We start from the raw sequence: 17696 nt of genomic DNA on the forward strand, positions 1-17696 counted from the left end.
ATTCACTTTATTGATGGCCACAACCATAGTATTCAAACCACAGAGGAATGTAGAGAATTCATTTTTATTAAAGCTAACCTTTAGGTAATGATAATGTTCTTTTACATACAACACATAACCCTTATACGCTTAAAAATAAAGGTTCTTTATTGGCATTGATGGTTTTCGTGAAGAACCTTTAAGGTTCTTCAGATTATTTAAATATTCTTCGCACTAAAAAAATTGCCTCTTTTACGAACTTTTCACCAAAAGGTTCTTTGGGGAACCCAAAATGGTTTGCTTGGACCCACTTTTGAACTGTTTTTGTCTTCTCTGAAGCTAATGTGAGTGATGTTTACCTATACAAAACTCACCACTAAGATTGTTTGACATGTTGCTGGGTGGTTTCTTACTGTTCCCTGGATTTTAGCTTCTCAATGTAAGTCTATGGGATATGTTTTAGACAAAACATGGACGTCCAGAAACACAGAGATTTTTTTATGTTGAAATTTTTAACATAATCTCACTATCCTAAAGCATGTGAACATGAGTAACATACAGTAACATGCAAAGACACTCACACTCAATGCGAATTTGTTCCATCTCTGCCACCTCTGCAATGCTCTCTCTCAGGTCCTCTACAAACTTGAGCAGCTCTTCTGCACTCTGAGAACAGAAGCTCACCACCTGCTTCTTTTCCGATGAGAATGGAGACAATATCGTGATTCCATGAGGGTAATCTGTGATGGAAAAAACGCATTGTATCGTATGTATCACACATCTGAAACTGCAAATATTGAGTAAGGTCCTGCCTTGAGGATTTGTGAATTTTTCTCTGTTTTTATGATTTAAAAAAACATGCATGCATCTGAATTAGGTTAAAAAATAACAAAATGGTACTTAAAAGACAAGAAAATTAAAACTGGGTAATTCTTACGGAAGAGGATTAGGGCCAAGCAATAATAAAAAAATAAAACCATCTCGAGATTAAAGTTGTTAAATTTCGAGAAAAAACTTGTTAAATTTCGAGAAAAAGGTCGAATTAAAATGTTGAGAATAAACTCGTTAAATTATGAGAAAAAAATGGTTAAATTTCGAGAAAAAGGTCGAGATAAAATGTTGAGAATAAACTCATTAAATTACGAGAAAAAACGTGTTAAATTTCGAGAAAAAAGTCGAGATAAAAGTTGAGAAAAAAGTCGTTAAATTACGAGAACAAATTCGTTAAATTACGAATTTGTTCTCATAATTTAACGACTTTTTTCTCGTAATTTAATGACTTTATTCTCAACATTTTATCTCGACTTTTTTTCTCAAAATTTAACGACTTTTTTTCTCATAATTTAACGAATTTGTTCTCATAATTTAATGACTTTTTTCTCGTAATTTAATGACTTTATTCTCAACATTTCATCTCGATTTTTTTCTCGAAATTTAACGAGTATTTTCTCGAAATTTAACAACTTTCTGTTAACAACTTTAATCTCGAGATGGTTTTATTTTTTTATTATTGCTTGGCCCTAATCCTCTTTCATAAATTCTTCAGTAGCAACTGAATTATATAAAGTAATACAACAATACAATTTTTTTTTTCCATGGTAGTAATACACCCTTTAATACTTTCATGGTCAACTATAACTAACAATTTTTACTTTATTTATAATTATAGTAAAATCTAAACATATGCTATATTTAACTATGTTTTGTGTGTGTTTGCGTTCTTACACTCATTCTCAAAAAGATGGAATTGCATTCCCAGTAAGCCCATGGCCTTGCAGAACGTGTATGTTGCGGCACTCTTCTTCTTAGGGCATAGTTTTAAGATCTAACATCATAAAGAAGCGGGGAAAAAAAGATTTTGTTTAATTTCAGTTGTTTGTTTGTACATGTGTGAATATGTGTTGATCTGTGTGTGTGTCTCACCACTATCAGGTCATTGAAGAGGAACACCTCCCTCTGATGTGAAGCCTGTTTCTGCGGTTTATTTACATCAGTGACCTCATAGAGTCGACTGCAGCACACCAGCCTACGGTGAGGAACTGACAGTATCTGAGGAAGAAAGAGAGAGATCAAAAATCGAGTGAATTCAATTCAAAAGGTACAGCTTCCATCAGCAGAGGAAATGAAAAGGGGGATTTCTGATGCAGCATGGGCTGAAGAAAGAAATTAATATTTCATATGGAGGTGCAATGTTTTACTGCGCTGTCATGTGAAGTATGAAATTATGGCACCAAACTAATGAGCAGTTTCATACGGAAGAGGATTAGGGCCAAGCAATAATAAAAAATAAAACCATCTCAAGATTAAAGTTGTTAAATTTTGAGAAAAAACTCGTTAAATTTCGAGAAAAAAGTCGAAATAAAATGTTGAGATTAAACTCGGTAAATTACGAGAAAAAACTCGTTAAATTTCGAGAAAAAAGTCGAAATAAAATGTTGAGAATAAACTCGGTAAATTACGAGAAAAAACTCGTTAAATTTCGAGAAAAAAATCGAAATAAAATGTTGAGAATAAACTCGGTAAATTTAGAGAAAAAACTTCTTAAATTTCGAGAAAAAAGTCGAGATAAAATGTTGAGAATAAAGTCATTAAATTATGAAAACAAATTCATTAAATTATGAGAAAAATGTAGTTAAATTTTGAGAAAAAAGTCGAGATAAAATGTTAAGAATAAAGTCATTACATTATGAGAATAAAGTCATTAAATTATGAGAATAAAGTCATTAAATTATGAGAAAAAAGTTCTCGTAATTTAACGACTTTTTTCTCATAATTTAATGAGTTTATTCTCAGCATTTTATCTGGACTTTTTTCTCGAAATTGAACGAGTTTTTTCTCGAAATTTAACAACTTTAATCTAGAGATGGTTTTATTTTTTTATTATTGCTTGGCCCTAATCCTCTTCCGTAGTTTGTCTCAAGTTTTCTGTTTTTTTTTTTTTTTTTTACTTTTATACCTGTTTTTATAAACTGATTCACGTAGCTGTTAGTATACAGAGGTGGGAAAAATTAATGACCAGAAACAGTAATGTGAATTTCACTGGTTGATGCTTTGAGCAAAGTTTATTTTTACTTCATCATGTTAATCAAACTTCAGACTGGCAAAGGTTTTTTGGGTCATATAAGTTAAAAATAAATTTCAGACTTATATATGAAACCCATGTTGTTTACCTTCCTTATTATTTTGTAAGTTCTTACGCAGAACCGGATTCATTTAAATAAATAGAATTTTATTAATTTTTATGAACAAGTTCCATTAATAGCACAATTTCATCATCATTTGGCAATCTAGTTGCTCTTCTTTTTTTCCCTAAATATCTCTTACATAAAATGGTTAAGAAGAATCCGTGGACATTTATGACTACTGCATAAACGGTGCTGGACAAGTTCAATACCTAGTGTTAGGGTTTGATCAAATCATTTACACTAGTACAGGGGTGTCCAGTCCTGCTCCTGGAGGGTCACTGTCCTGCAGAGTTTAGCTCCAACCCCAATTAAACACACCTGATCCAGCTAATCATCAAGAGCTGTGTCTGAAATAGCCCCCTGTACCCTTAAAAAGGGCATTATTTGAGGGGACAGTCATTTGTAGTGGTGTCTGAAACCATAGTGGACGTTATCGAGTGCACTCATTCAATCCCACAATGCACCATAATAACGAGTTTACAATTGATGTGCATTCAATGGCTAGAGAATACCCATAATGCTCTGTGATGGTCGCGTCAAATGAAACCAATCCGAATCATCCATCCGTCCATTTTCCAAACTGCTGATCCAATGTGGCAACAGCATAATATCATGCAGGTATAAATTCCTTTTTACTTGATTATTAAATTGTTTAATAAATGCTAGTGTCCATGACAGAGTTCAAGATAAATCTTTTCATCTTACTACTGGAGCTGCCAGTTTGCTACGTTTCAAGCACAAACTATGCAAAAGCTTGTAATGCTTATATGCAGTGTCAGATTCACTCACTCATTTTCATTCACTCATTTAAGTGGATTATTAGTGGAGTAATGTGGATAATAGTGAATAAGGGTATAGGGGGCAATTTCGAACACAGCCAAGGTATACTAGAAACTTCCAGGCAGGTGTTTTGAGGCAAGTTGAAGCTAACTTTGTAGGACATCAGCACTCCACTGCACAAGTATGAGTGATAGTAATGCCAATGTTTGGCTCAGCAAGACCCACTAATAAATGTAATGTTGATGAGACGGTTGTTCGGTCAGCTATCTCACTGTCTCTAATCACCTTTTCAAATCTGTAACAGGTGCAACCCAAACCAAAAGGTGATGCACTTTTCACATTTACTTGACCTTTGTGTTTAATTGGTAGAGAACTGACTCACCGTCTTCATTCCAAGAATGCTTTGCTCCACCCTGGTAACGTAGGTCACATGGTCCTCGTTGGAGCGCAGCTCCCTCTGCTGAATCCGTTCGTAAATGCCGGCTAGCATCTCCCGTGGAATATCTGCCCCATCATCCACTCCTGAAGGGGAATTTATTTATTAATTGTTATTACATTATAATACAAATGCAAAAATAAGACAGGACAAACTGTGCACATGAATGTTCTTGATGGCCTGTGTAATAGGTATGAATCTTTTGTTAACAAGGACCACACCATATAGAAAAGCAGAAGTGTCACTGTATACTTTTAAGTAACTTATTGCTGTTAAAAGTGAGAATTTATTTGGCTCTTTTGAAAAGTCCTAGAGCTCAACTAATAGTATGCTCTGATTTCATTCCAGTCCCCATGTCTTTATATCTCACTTTAAACAGCTCTCTTACACCGTATGTGTTTGCAGGAAGTATGGCAACAGATCAAAAACTATTTGATCAGAGACCCGGAATCTGTCCAAGACACACACACACACACACGCCTACACTCCTAGGAGATAATCAGAATGACTCTTTTGATATTAAAAAATGCTAATTTAAACATGGAGATGGAAAGCTGATTAAAATTGGCAAGATTTAAAATCAAATATTCAATCTCTGACCTCAAAACACCAACACGCTCCAAAGCACACATAAACGCACCTCGTAGGTTGCGTATGAAGTCTTCCAGCAGCATCTTGCGCTCTGGTTTTATGTTGGGACTGTACATGTCTGTGTTCAGCAGCACGATGGCAAAGGCCAGGATGAAGATGGTGTCGGGGTTATGAAACTGTTGCACCACGTCAGGGTTACACATGCAATACCTCTGACTGAAAGAAAGACACAGGAATGCACATTTTAGTAAATCTACTGCACCCAGTAAAAGCTGTGGATAAAATTGCCATAGTTAATCTGAAAAATTGCATGTGTGTCAAGGAAATGACTCTTTACTGGTGTGTGATTCTCACCTGAATGCTTCAATGAGTCTCTCGACTTTTTGAGCTTCTCCTTGCACTCGCACATGAGCCTGAAACTTTCTCAGAGCTTCATCCAGCTCCAGCATAGAAAAATCCATCTCATCCACCACACAGCTGAGAAAGAGAGAGAGAGAGGCACGTAAAACTCATAAATGCGCTCTGTTTAAATTAAGAGACCAATTTATGAAGCTCCAGCACTGTAAGAAATGGAAATGTGCCGTTATTACCTTCAATGGTTGGTTCTTAAATTATAAACCCCAATCCTGAATATGCAGTTATATTCATGCGCTGGTTAACATTGGTCAGGTTAATGTCATCATATTAACCTTAATTGTAATGTTTCCCTTTCAAAACACGAATATAATTTTATAGTTTAATATTATGTACTGACATAATATTTTTAATTTAGATTTACAATTTATTGACAATTCTGACGTTTTTTTTGCATAATCTTGCATAATTGTTTTTGCATCATTTTATTTCTATATAGTATATTTGCACATATTTTTACGTAGTTTTAAATTCAGCTGGTTTATTTCATTTATGAGGGTTTATATAGATGTTTTAAAGGATTTAGGACTAAACCTTTGCCTCATCAGACAGATCGTCTGCAAAATGACTATGATACAGAGAAAACTATAGTGCATAAGGGTTTATGAAGACATGACTCACTCTAACACATCTCTGTTGAACTGCCTCTTGCTGTTACCCAGGAACTCTCCAATCATCTGTCGGCTCAAACCCTTCCTCTGCAACAGGAAGTGAGCCACACCGATGGCTGTGTCCGGAATAAAGCCCCTGGATATCAAAAACTGGATTCCTTTGTCTGGATTTCTGCAGGAAGATCAAGAAAGATGTAGATGAGTACTAACAACTGATTCTTCTTTTTCTAAAGAAGCTGGAGCTAACACTTTATATGAACTATCATTAAGATAATTAGCTAACATCACATTATATAATGTTATGATATAATATACTTCATGTACATTTAATGAAACATTTTTTTTTATACTTGAATTTACAATACCCATTAAAAGTTCTTTTTTTTTTAAAGAATTTTCCACAAAAATATTCCAAGCAAAAACTGGTTTCAACATTGATAATAATAAGAAATGTTTCTTGAGCAAATCAGCATATTAGAATGATTTCTGAAGGATCATGTGACACTGAAGACTGGAGTAATGATGCTGAAAATTCAGCTTTGCATCACAGGAATAAATAACATTTTAAAATATATGGAAAACACATATTTTAAAGGTGCCATCGAACATTTTTTTACTAGATGTAATATAAGTCTAAGGTGTCCCCTGAATGTGTCTGTGAAGTTGCAGCTCAAAATACCCCATAGATTTTTTTTAATTATTTTTTTTTAACTGCCTATTTTGAGGCATAATTAGAAATGCGCCAATTCAGGCTGCGTCCCCTTTAATTGCTCGCGCTCTCTGCCCCCTCCCAAGCTCTCGACTCTATCATTGCATAAACAAAGTTCACACAGCTAATATAACCCTCAAAATGGATCTTCACAAAGTGTTCATCATGCAGCATGTCTAATCGCGTAAGTATAGTATTTATTTGGATGTTTACATTTGATTCTGAATGAGTTTAATGGTGCTCCATGGCTAAAGCTCACACTGTTAGAGAGATTTATAAAGAATGAAGTTGTGTTTATGAATTATACAGACTGCAAGTGTTTAATAATGAAAATAGCAACGGCTCTTGTCTCCGTGAATACAGTAAGAAACGATGGTAACTTTAACCACATTTAACAGTACATTAGCAACATGCTAACGAAACATTTAGAAAGACAATTTACAAATATCACTAAAAATATCATGATATCATGGATCATGTCAGTTATTATCGCTCCATCTGCCATTTTTCGCTATTGTTCTTGCTTGCTTACCTAGTCTGATGATTCAGCTGTACACAGATCCAGACGTTAATACTGGCTGCCCTTGTGTAATGCCTCAATCATGGGCTGGCATATGCAAATATTGGGGGCGTACACCCCGACTGTTACGTAACAGTCGGTGTTATGTTGAGATTCGCCTGTTCTTCTGAGGTCTTTTAAACAAATGAGATTTATATAAGGAGGAAACAATGGTGTTTGAGACTCACTGTATGTCATTTCCATGTACTGAACTCTTGTTATTCAACTATGCCGAGGTAAATTCAATTTTCAATTCGATGGCACCTTTAAATTGTAAGAATATTTCATAATATTACTGTTTTTACAGTATTTTTGATCATATAAATGCAGCCTTGGTGAACACAAGAGACTTCTTTCAAAAACACTTAAAAATTCCAAACTTAGTGTACATGAATTCAGCATAACTGAATGTTGTTAAAACCATTAAACAAAATTCTGCAGATTTCTGGCCAAAATCAGAGCAGAAAATACACAAACTGTCTGCATTTAGTCAGTTTGTGTGAAAGTTATTATGCAGTGTTTCCAAGAAAAAAAAAAAAAAAAAAAAAACAGAAGAGGTTTGTGTCAGGGTTACCAGGTTTTCACAACAAAACCTGCCAGACTGCTACTCGAAACTAGTCCAATTGCGTTTTTCAGCTCTCTGGCGAGGTTCCCCTGCTAAAATTCTCATTTGGGGGATAAATATCATGTTATTTGGGATCGTTTGAACTCGCGGCAACTGTGTTAAAGTAGGAAAACCATGGACTTGGCAACACTAGTTTGTGTGCTTGTGCGCAGGTTTTCATATATAAATGTGTTAGGAGAGATATTCATAGCGACAAAACATTGAGTATTTCAGATTACTCTTTCCACATCCATTAACATCATTCTGTTTCAGAGATGCACACGTCCATTTGTGCATCACAACGTTTGTATTAGCAGCCCTCAGCCAATAACAGCTGCACTGAGTATCTTATATTTATGTATGTACACTACTATTGGGTCGATAAGAATTTTTTAAAGAAATTACTTTTACTCAGCAAGGCTGGATTAAATTGATCAAAAGTGACAGTAAAGACCTTTATAAAGACATTTCAAATAAAGCAAGTAGTGAAAGCAAGAAGTGTGAAATGAAAAACTCAGAGTGGAGCTAGAACAGAATTATTACAGGACATTGCTTCATTATAAGTTGATTTAAAAGAAAAAATAAGCCATATGGACACCAGTGAAAGTTTCTGTTTTATTTGCACTATTGCATTGAAATGTTCATTTATAATAATACTGATATTTCTTTCTCAGTCTCTCTCTGTATTTGTCTGCTTCTTGCTTTCTTTAGCATCGCATTCCAAGATGACATCACTGTAACGTGCATTATTTCCAGCACGCTGAACATCTTCACAGGTCACATCCGACCTTATAAGGGGCAAACGCACGTGCAAACATGCACACACACGTGCGTCACCCCAAACGTGCTACCCATTGTGAGTGAATAGCTGAAAAAAATACAATATCCACATATATCTTGACAGAAACCTTTTTAAAAACAACATTGTCCCTTAGTCACACAGCCTGAGTAAAACTGTCAGTGTAGATCACCTGGTTACCACGGCAACCATGGTGCTACTCACATCAAGCATGTCAAAGTGAATCTGATCTGAGATTTCAATTGAGTGCTGATGCACTCTGAAGCCTCTGAGGATTGGCTTTATTCTCTCTTTCTGTATATGTGTGTGTGTCTGAAAGTGCTACACACACACAAAATGGAGCAGAGAAAGAGCTTCACAATCACCCCTGAGGGAGTATAATGTAGTCGTCTTGAGTATGTGTCTATGTATACATGTGCAAGTGTGTGTGTGTGTGTGTGTGTGTGTGTGTGGCATAATGAAAATGCACTCAACTCTTTATTCATGGGCAAACTGACCCGGCAAACAAAAGCTCTTTTGTGAAATTATATTTTATTTACAGCAAATGTACCCGCCAATAAATTGTACTGTTTTTAAATTAGATTTAGTGGGTCTTGCTAAGGCACACATCACTATTACTGTTGCTCATATTTTGGATTAGTATTTGGAACAAATCTATCAAATGTTTCTTTGTTCATTAAGACCTATAAACCTTTAAACTGTAAACTTTTTTCAAAACTTTCGAATGAGACTTTGACAAGCCAAAATGTACCATGACAAACTTTGCTTTTGTAGTTAAATATTAAAGTTATATGAATTTCTTCACATTTAATTTTACTTTCATATATTCAAATTGCAATTCTACATCCTTAAATTCAGAAATTGAATCAATATCTTGAAACCAGAATATCATACGTGGTGTTCAACGTGAGGGAGGGCTCTTTGGACTTGGGCCAGTAAATAAATATGTAGCAACCACCAAGAAGACCCTAGCAACAGCATAGAAACATGCTAAAAAAAAACATTCAGAGCACCTTTCTTCAGAAAATGAAATGATCTAGGGACAGATTAACTTCCGTACTAACTGTACCATGACAGAAAACATCAGTTTTCCTCATGAAGATCATAAGATTTGTGCTGTTTGTGTTAACTAAAACTATTGAAATTGTTTTTGGTAGTTAAAATAAAGCTAAAATAAAATATAAAAAACTTAAAGGTGCCCTAGAATCAAAAATTGAATTTACCATGGCATAGTTGAATAACAAGAGTTCAGTACATGGAAATGACATACAGTGAGTCTCAAACTCCATTGTTTCCTCCTTCTTGTGTAAATCTCATTTGTTTAAAAGACCTCCGAAAAACAGGCGAATCTCAACATAACACCGACTGTTACGTAACAGTCGGGATCATTAATATGTATCACCCCAATATTTACATATGCCAGCTCATGTTCAAGACATTAGACAAGGGCAGCCAGTATTAACGTCTGGATCTGTGCACAGCTGAATCATCAGACTAGGTAAGCAAAAATGGCAGATGGAGCAATAATAACTGACATGATCCATGATATCATGATATTTTTAGTGATATTTGTAAATTGTCTTTATAAATGTTTCGTTAGCATGTTGCTAATGTACTGTTAAATGTGGTTAAAGTTACCATCGTTTCTTACTGTATTCACGGAGACAAGAGCCGTTGGTATTTTCATTTTTAAACACTTGCAGTCTGTATAATTCATAAACACAACTTCATTCTTTATAAATCTCTCCAACAGTGTGTAATGTTAGCTTTAGCCACGAAGCACAGCCTCAAACTCATTCAGAATCAAATGTAAACATCCAAATAAATACTATTCTCACATAATCCGACGCATGCATGCAGTATGCATGACGAACATCTTGTAAAGATCCATTTGAGGGTTATATTAGCTGTATAAACTTTGTAAATGCACTGTATTATAGTCGAGAGCTCGAGGGGCAGGGAGCGCGCGATTTAAAGGGGCCGCAGCCTGAATCGGTGCATAGTTAATGATGCCCCAAAATAAAAAAATTAATTTAAAAAAATCTATGGGGTATTTTGAGCTGAAACTTCAGACACATTCAGGGGACACCTTAGACTTATATTACATCTTGTAAAAAAAACGGTTCTAGGGAACCTTTAAATGAAATGTTGCCTTGGCAACTAACTGAAAAAAAAAGTTTAAGTTAAATTAATAAAAAATAAGTTAAAGCTGTAAAGAAATATAGAGAAAAAAACAGTAACAAACTAAAAGACTGCTTTAAAGGTGCAGTGTGTAAATTTTAGCGCCATCTAGCGGTGAGGTTGCAAATCGCAACCAAAGACTCAGGCCACCGCTCACCCCTCCCTTACAGAACACATACAGAAGCTACGGTGGCTGACACAGGACAAAGATGTCATTGTCTAAACAGCAAAGAGTAGCTAGTCAAGCAAACGTGCTCTGTAAAGCAGTTTGTCCATTTAGAGCTACTGTAGAAACATGGCGGCACAAAATGGCGAATTTGATGTAAGGGGCCCCCCGGTGTATGTAGATAGAAATGGCTCATTCTAAGGTAATACAAACATAATAGTTCATTATGTAAGGTCTTTATACACCACTGAAAACATAGTTATGTATACTATATTGCATTTCTGTCAATAATAATAATAATAAACTTTATTTTATATAGCGCCTTTAAAAGTAGCATCTCAAAGCGCTTTACATACAAAATGAAATTAAAAAGATACACATAACAGTACAGGCAGTAAAAAACTAATCAAACAAAAAATACCAAAAATAAAATAAAATAGAAAGGCAATATAATAACAAATAAAGTAATCACAAGAATCACATAAAGGCTATCCTAAAATAATATGTTTTAAGAGACGATTTAAAAACACTAAGGGATTCTGCATTCCTAATCTCAGAGGGCAGGGAATTCCACAATTTAGGAGCCAAAGAAGAGAAAGCCCGATCACCCATAGATTTTAGCCGTGTTGTTTGGACAGTTAAAAGACCAGCTTCAGAAGAGCGTAGAACACGTGTAGGAGTGTAGGGGGTTAAAAGCTCACGCAGATATTGAGGGGCCAAATTATTCAAGGCCTTATAAGTGAGCATAAGAATTTTAAATTCAATACGAAAACTAACAGGAATCCAGTGCAATTTTTCCAGGATAGGTGTAATGTGCTCCCTTGCACTGGTCCTAGTCAGAATTCTAGCAGCTGAATTTTGTACCAACTGTAATTTACTTAGGGTAGCTTTAGAAACTCCAGCCAGCAGTGCGTTACAATAATCAATACGTGAAAAAACAAAAGTGTTGATTAACTTTTCAGCCACAGAGAAAGTCAACATGGGACGTAATTTGGCAATGTTTCTGAGATGAAAAAATGATGCTTTGACTGTGTTACGAACATGATGGTCAAATGTTAAATTGGCGTCAAATATCACCCCCAGATTTTTTAGTTTAGTTTGGAATTGTAAAGCAGAGCCATCCACACTTAAGGTTATGGACTCTGCTTTACGCAACTGATGAGGTGAACCAATCAGCATCACTTCAGTCTTGTCACTGTTTAGACAAAGAAAATTTTCAGACATCCATTTTTTAATCTCAGTAAAACATTGAGAAAGAAAAGACACAGGCATATTGACACCAGGTTTTGAATGTATATAGATCTGAGTGTCATCAGCATAAAAGTGAAAGTTAAGACCAAGAGTTCTTAAAAGTTGGCCAAATGGAAAAATGTAAATACTAAAAAGTAAAGGGCCCAAAACTGATCCCTGGGGAACACCACAGTGCACCTCACCGATCTCAGACTTGCAATCACCCATCACAACAAACTGCTTGCGATCAGAGAGGTAAGACTTAAACCACTGTAATGCAGAATCAGAAACTCCAAAGATAGTCTCTAAACGGGTGATTAAAATGGAGTGATCTATAGTGTCAAAAGCGGCACTAAGATCAAGAAGAATCAGTATAGACAGATGTCCAGAATCAGAAGCCATTAACAAGTCATTAGTGACCTTAACTAACGCTGTTTCAGTGCTGTGAAGTTTACGGAATCCAGACTGAAGTGGCTCAAAAGATCATTAGAGGAAAGATGAGAAAGCAGTTGAGAAGCCACTGTTTGTTCCAAAATTTTGGTGAGGAAAGGAAGATTGGAGATGGGACGAAAATTATTCAGATTATTAAAGTCCATGTTGTTAGTTTTTGGTACAGGGGTGACAGCAGCAGTTTTAAGTGCTGCTGGCACAACACCGGTGCACAGAGAGTTATTGATAATTCTCAAAACAACAGGAGAAAGGGAATCAAAACATGATTTAAAAAGACAAGATGGTATCGGATCAGCTCTGGAAGTTGAGGCTTTCAGTTTTGAAACCATATTACATAGAGACTGGGAGTCATGAATAGCAAAGTTGGAGAGAGAAATACCAGAAAATGCAGAAATATTTAAGGAGGAGGCAGCAGAAGTATGAGTGGAAACAATGTGGTTTCGTATATTATGAATTTTGGTGCTAAAAAACTCCAAAACATATTACAACGGTGAGTTGAAGCAGGAACATTAGAGAGGCTGTGATTTTTAAGCAGCTTGTTGATTGAGTAAAACAGTTGTTTAGGGTTTCTCTGATTGCTGACAATTAACTGAGAAAAATAAACAGATCTAGCTGACACAATTTCAGCCTTATATTTAAATAAGCTGTCTTTCCAGGCCTGGTGATGAACAGTTAAACCTGATATGCGCCATCTACGCTCCATTTTGCGACACAAAGCCTTCATTGCACGCAGATCATCATTGTACCAAGGAGCAGAGCGTGCAAAAGAAACAGATCGTGATTTCAAAGGAGCCAGCGTGTCCAGGCCAGACAAGAGAACAGAATTCAGCACAGAAACATTGTCATCCAGATCATCAGACAGAGAATCACAACTTAAAAAAGAGTCAATAAAATCAGAAAAATCAGTGGGCTCAATAGATCTCCACTTGCGATAATTAATGATGCGAGAAGTGGTAGTGATCATGTCAGGTAATTCCATTCCAGATCCTCCTAAATTTTACATACTGGACCTTTAAAAGAAAGATTTATCTTTAATCTTTGTACTCACACATTGAAGAGGTTGAGTCCTATGCGGTAAAGGCGCTTGCGTGCAATATCCGTCGACAGCGTGCCGCAGGGCGTGTCCTGGCAGTGTGGGCGGGGCAGAGACAGAATCATCGTTTCACACGCTGATGTCGAGGTGCTGCTGCTACTGACGGGCTCTGAGCTGTTTTCCGCCGTCTCGGGCGCAATCTGATTGGTCTGTTTCCCCTCCTGTCCCGCCCCTGCTGTCGGTGCATCCAATCCGGTTGGCTGTTGGTTCTCTTTCTCTTCCTCGCTGGGTGGTGGAGCTGGAAACTCAGGCTCCGCCAGGGCTGATGATGCCGACTGGCCTGCGATCTTTCCCCCCTTTTGGGGTTCCGAGCTGGTCTCCTTGGATACGCCGTTACCAAGGGATACTGACTCCAGCATGGAGGAGGAGGAGAGGCGAAAGTTGTGGTTATCAATTTGAACAGTCACATCTCTGAAAGCCATCATGAGTTTACTGGCACTGCGGGGTATGCTCTCCCCACAGCCGCTTGGTGCGGCCTCCTGTAGGGGGTCCATCAGGAGCCCCTCAGGATGGGAGCCAGAGGGAGGGGCCGCAGAGGACTTCTCTCCTTCACCGTCTCGAACAGAACTCCAGCTGCTCAAAGCCTCGTCAATAGACCGTGCTAAAGACTGAACCTGGCAGGGAGGACAGAATAGAATAGAATAGAATAGAATAGAATAGAATAGAACAAATTTGAATAAAATACAACAGAATACAACATGAAATAGAACAGAACAGAATAGAATAAAACCAAATACAACAGAACAGAACAACATATCTGAATAGAACAGAACAAATTTGAATAAAATAGAACAGAATACAACATATTTGAATTTAATGAAATAGAACATATTAGAATAGAACCAAATACAACAGAATGATCTTTACAACAGAACTGAGTCAGCATTGAACTGACTTCAGCTGAACAACAGCCAAAATGCATAATTTTTCTGTTATCACTGTAAAGCTGCTTTGAAACAATCTGTATCGTATAAAGCGCTATATAAATAAAGGTGACTTGACTTGACTTGAATAGAACAACATATTTGAATAAAATATAATAGAATAGAACAAATTAAAAAAAAAAAATAGAACAGAATATGACATATTTGAATTTAATGAAATGGAACGGAATAGAACCAAATCCAACAGAATAGAACACCATATGTGAATAGAATAGAATAGAACAAATTTGAATAAAATAGAACAGAATACAACATATTTCAGTTTAATGAAATAGAACAGAATAGAATAGAACCAAATACAACAGAATAGAACACCATATTTGAATAGAAGAGAATAGAATAGATGTCACGTTCAGCACTGTTTAGTTTCTGTTTCATGGACTTTCATTTGTCACGTTCCTTTTTTCAGTTTCCCACCACACATCTGTCTCCCCGGTTACCATCGTTATTAGTTCACATGTGTCAGCTGTGTTCTATTAAGTTCCTCCTGTTTACTCTGTCCTGGTCCGATCTACGTTACATTATGTTGTGTTAACCCTGCCTGCCTGTGTGGATTGTTGTACTTAAACTTGGAGTATTTTGATCTATTCGTCTGTCTTCATCTTCCTGCCTGAACACTCATTTCCTCCCTGAACACAAGTGTTACAGAAGATCAGACTGCCCAAAATGGACGACTGGCTCAAATTTGTCATCCTCAAGAAAGCACAAACTTTTTTACCTTTAATGTTAACTTTTGTCATCTTGCTATCACCAGCCCCCTCAACGACGAGACCCTGAAGTCGCTTTTCTGGATCGGGGCCAACTACAATCATCCCATCGACCTCCCAAACACTAATGGACTGAACTAGACTATCGTTAGGTGTTTGGAGAGCATCGCGTCCCAATCCAGAGAGCAGCCAGACCCAGAGCAAGCTTCTATACCAGCGACCACAGAGATGTCACGTGAGCCCCCCATAGACTGAGCGGCACCACCCACCGTGAAGAGCGAGCCAGAGCCCGAGGAAAAGAGAAACAGAGCTTGTCAGTCATGCAGTGCCCCAACGTGGTTCAGACCAGGGGTGTGAGCCCGTGACCCCAGTGAACAAGGGAACGGAAGCAGAGGACTGGCTGACTTCGACAGGGACTTCAACTCCCACCCTATCCCACCCAATATCTGAATCTTCATTGCTGTTTAAGGACACCATCATCATGTCCAGTCTCCTGTCACTTCCACCACTACAGAGCTCAGGCAGTCCTCCAGCCCCATCGCTTCTGGATGTTTGCAACCCTGCGCTGTCTCTACGCCCTGTCAAGATGTCGAGACGCAGGTCGAGCAACCATCAACAGCGCCTGTCAAGGAGAATCCGGCGGCTCAACCTCCGGCCTCAGATCCCTTCATTCCACCTCGGCCTGTTGACCTGTCGGCTCCGCCCTGGCTCCTCCCACCTTCGGCTACTCCAGAGACCCTCATCCGAGTGACTCCACCGGGTTCCCTTGTCCCGTCGGCTCCCCCTTGGTCTGTCGTCTCTCTGCCTACGCCACGGACATCCGGGCCGTCCGCTGCGCTCTGCCCCTCCTCCCCTACGGCTACAGCGGGCTCCATCCTCCCTGCGGGGTCTCACCAGCGTCGTCCCTGTCCTCAGGTACTCTGGCTCCACCTACAATGCTCAACGTCGTGACATTGCCTGGGTCTCCTGCACCAGCGATGTCGCTCAGCTCCATCGACCCTCGGTCTGCACCGGCGGATCCACCGGCTCTGTCTCCGATGGTCATCCCCCAGCTGACATCAGCCTCGTCACCACCTGGACTCCTCCCTCCCTTGTCTCCGCCATAGGCTGTTGGCACTGGGGAACTCTGGGTCTGTGCCATCGACCAACCACCATCATTGTAGCCAGTGTCTCGTTGTCCCACCATCACCATCCTTTCACTACATCCTGCCATCATCCCTCCTTGTCTGCCTCTCACCATCCCTTCTCCATCACCTCGTCCTCCTCCAAAGCCCCCTCTGGCCCTCCCTCTGTTCTGCCACGGCGCAGTTGCGCCTTGCTGGAGGGGGGCGATATGTCACGTTCAGTACTGTTTATGTTCAGTTTCATGGACTTTCAGTTTGTTTTCATGTGTCACATGTTCCTTTGTTCAGTGTTCCGCCACTCATCTGTCTCCCCGGTTACCATCGTTATTAGTTCACATGTGTCAGCTGTGTTCTATTAATTATCCTTGGTTGTCTTTGATATTTTAGTTCATCCTGTTCACTTTATCCTGGTCTGAACTACATTACATTATGCCTGTCTGCCTGTTTGGACTGTTGTAATTAAACTTGGAGTATTTTATTATTCATTTTCCTGCCTGAACACAACTGTTACAATATAATAGAACAAATCTGATTTAAATAGAACAGAATACAACATTTTAATTTAATGAAAGAATAGAATAGAACTACCAAATACAACATAATAGAACAACATATTTGAATAGAATAGAATAGAATAAAACAGAATACAACAAAATAGAAAAACATATTTGAATAGAACAGAGATGAATACAATAGAGTAGAAAAATAGAATAGAGCAGAATGGAATATAATAGAACAGAATACAACAGAATAGAATAACATTTGAATAGAACAGAACAACAAAACAGAAAGACAGAAGAGAAAGAACAAATGCAGTAGAATCAAGCAATAAAATAGTATGAATAAATAGAACAGAATAGTTTCTTTACTTGAACTAAATATGCTGAACTGATTGCACAGAATTCTTGCTGTATCATCATGTATGTTAACCCTTTGATGCACAAGCTATGAAAACCCCTTCTAATGCACAACATGGGTCAAAAATGACCCGTATTCATTTCTTATGTTATTTCAATCATGGCTGAGAAATCTTTGAAAGAAATGTATTTTATCATCTATTTATTCCAGGTATTCCTTAAATATCTTGTTTTTGATTTTCACAAATCATTATGTTTATTTTATCTTTCTTACTTT

The 17696-nt window shown here is 37.7% G+C and overlaps 2 protein-coding genes across 5 annotated transcripts in view; one reads left to right on the plus strand and one right to left on the minus strand.

Annotated features, from left to right (window-relative positions):
• ptprq (protein tyrosine phosphatase receptor type Q) overlaps positions 1-716 on the plus strand; it is a 93785-nt gene extending 93069 nt beyond the window's left edge. For both annotated transcript variants that reach the window (XM_048168058.1, XM_048168059.1), the window contains one exon: positions 613-716. The gene's annotated coding sequence lies outside the window, so the exon portion shown is untranslated. The remainder of the gene's footprint in view (positions 1-612) is intronic.
• Positions 1-17696, minus strand: part of iqsec3b (IQ motif and Sec7 domain ArfGEF 3b) — a 33100-nt gene that overhangs the window by 3597 nt on the left and 11807 nt on the right. For all 3 annotated transcript variants that reach the window (XM_048168093.1, XM_048168094.1, XM_048168095.1), the window contains exons 5-12: positions 13743-14401; positions 6007-6168; positions 5326-5448; positions 5021-5187; positions 4327-4466; positions 1903-2028; positions 1705-1804; positions 561-719 (exon numbers count right to left, since the gene is read on the minus strand). In XM_048168093.1, coding sequence (XP_048024050.1) covers positions 561-719; positions 1705-1804; positions 1903-2028; positions 4327-4466; positions 5021-5187; positions 5326-5448; positions 6007-6168; positions 13743-14401 — 1636 coding nt within the window. The remainder of the gene's footprint in view (positions 1-560; positions 720-1704; positions 1805-1902; positions 2029-4326; positions 4467-5020; positions 5188-5325; positions 5449-6006; positions 6169-13742; positions 14402-17696) is intronic.

This window comes from Megalobrama amblycephala, linkage group LG19 (genome assembly GCF_018812025.1).
Source record: "Megalobrama amblycephala isolate DHTTF-2021 linkage group LG19, ASM1881202v1, whole genome shotgun sequence".
Classification (NCBI taxonomy): domain Eukaryota; kingdom Metazoa; phylum Chordata; class Actinopteri; order Cypriniformes; family Xenocyprididae; genus Megalobrama; species Megalobrama amblycephala.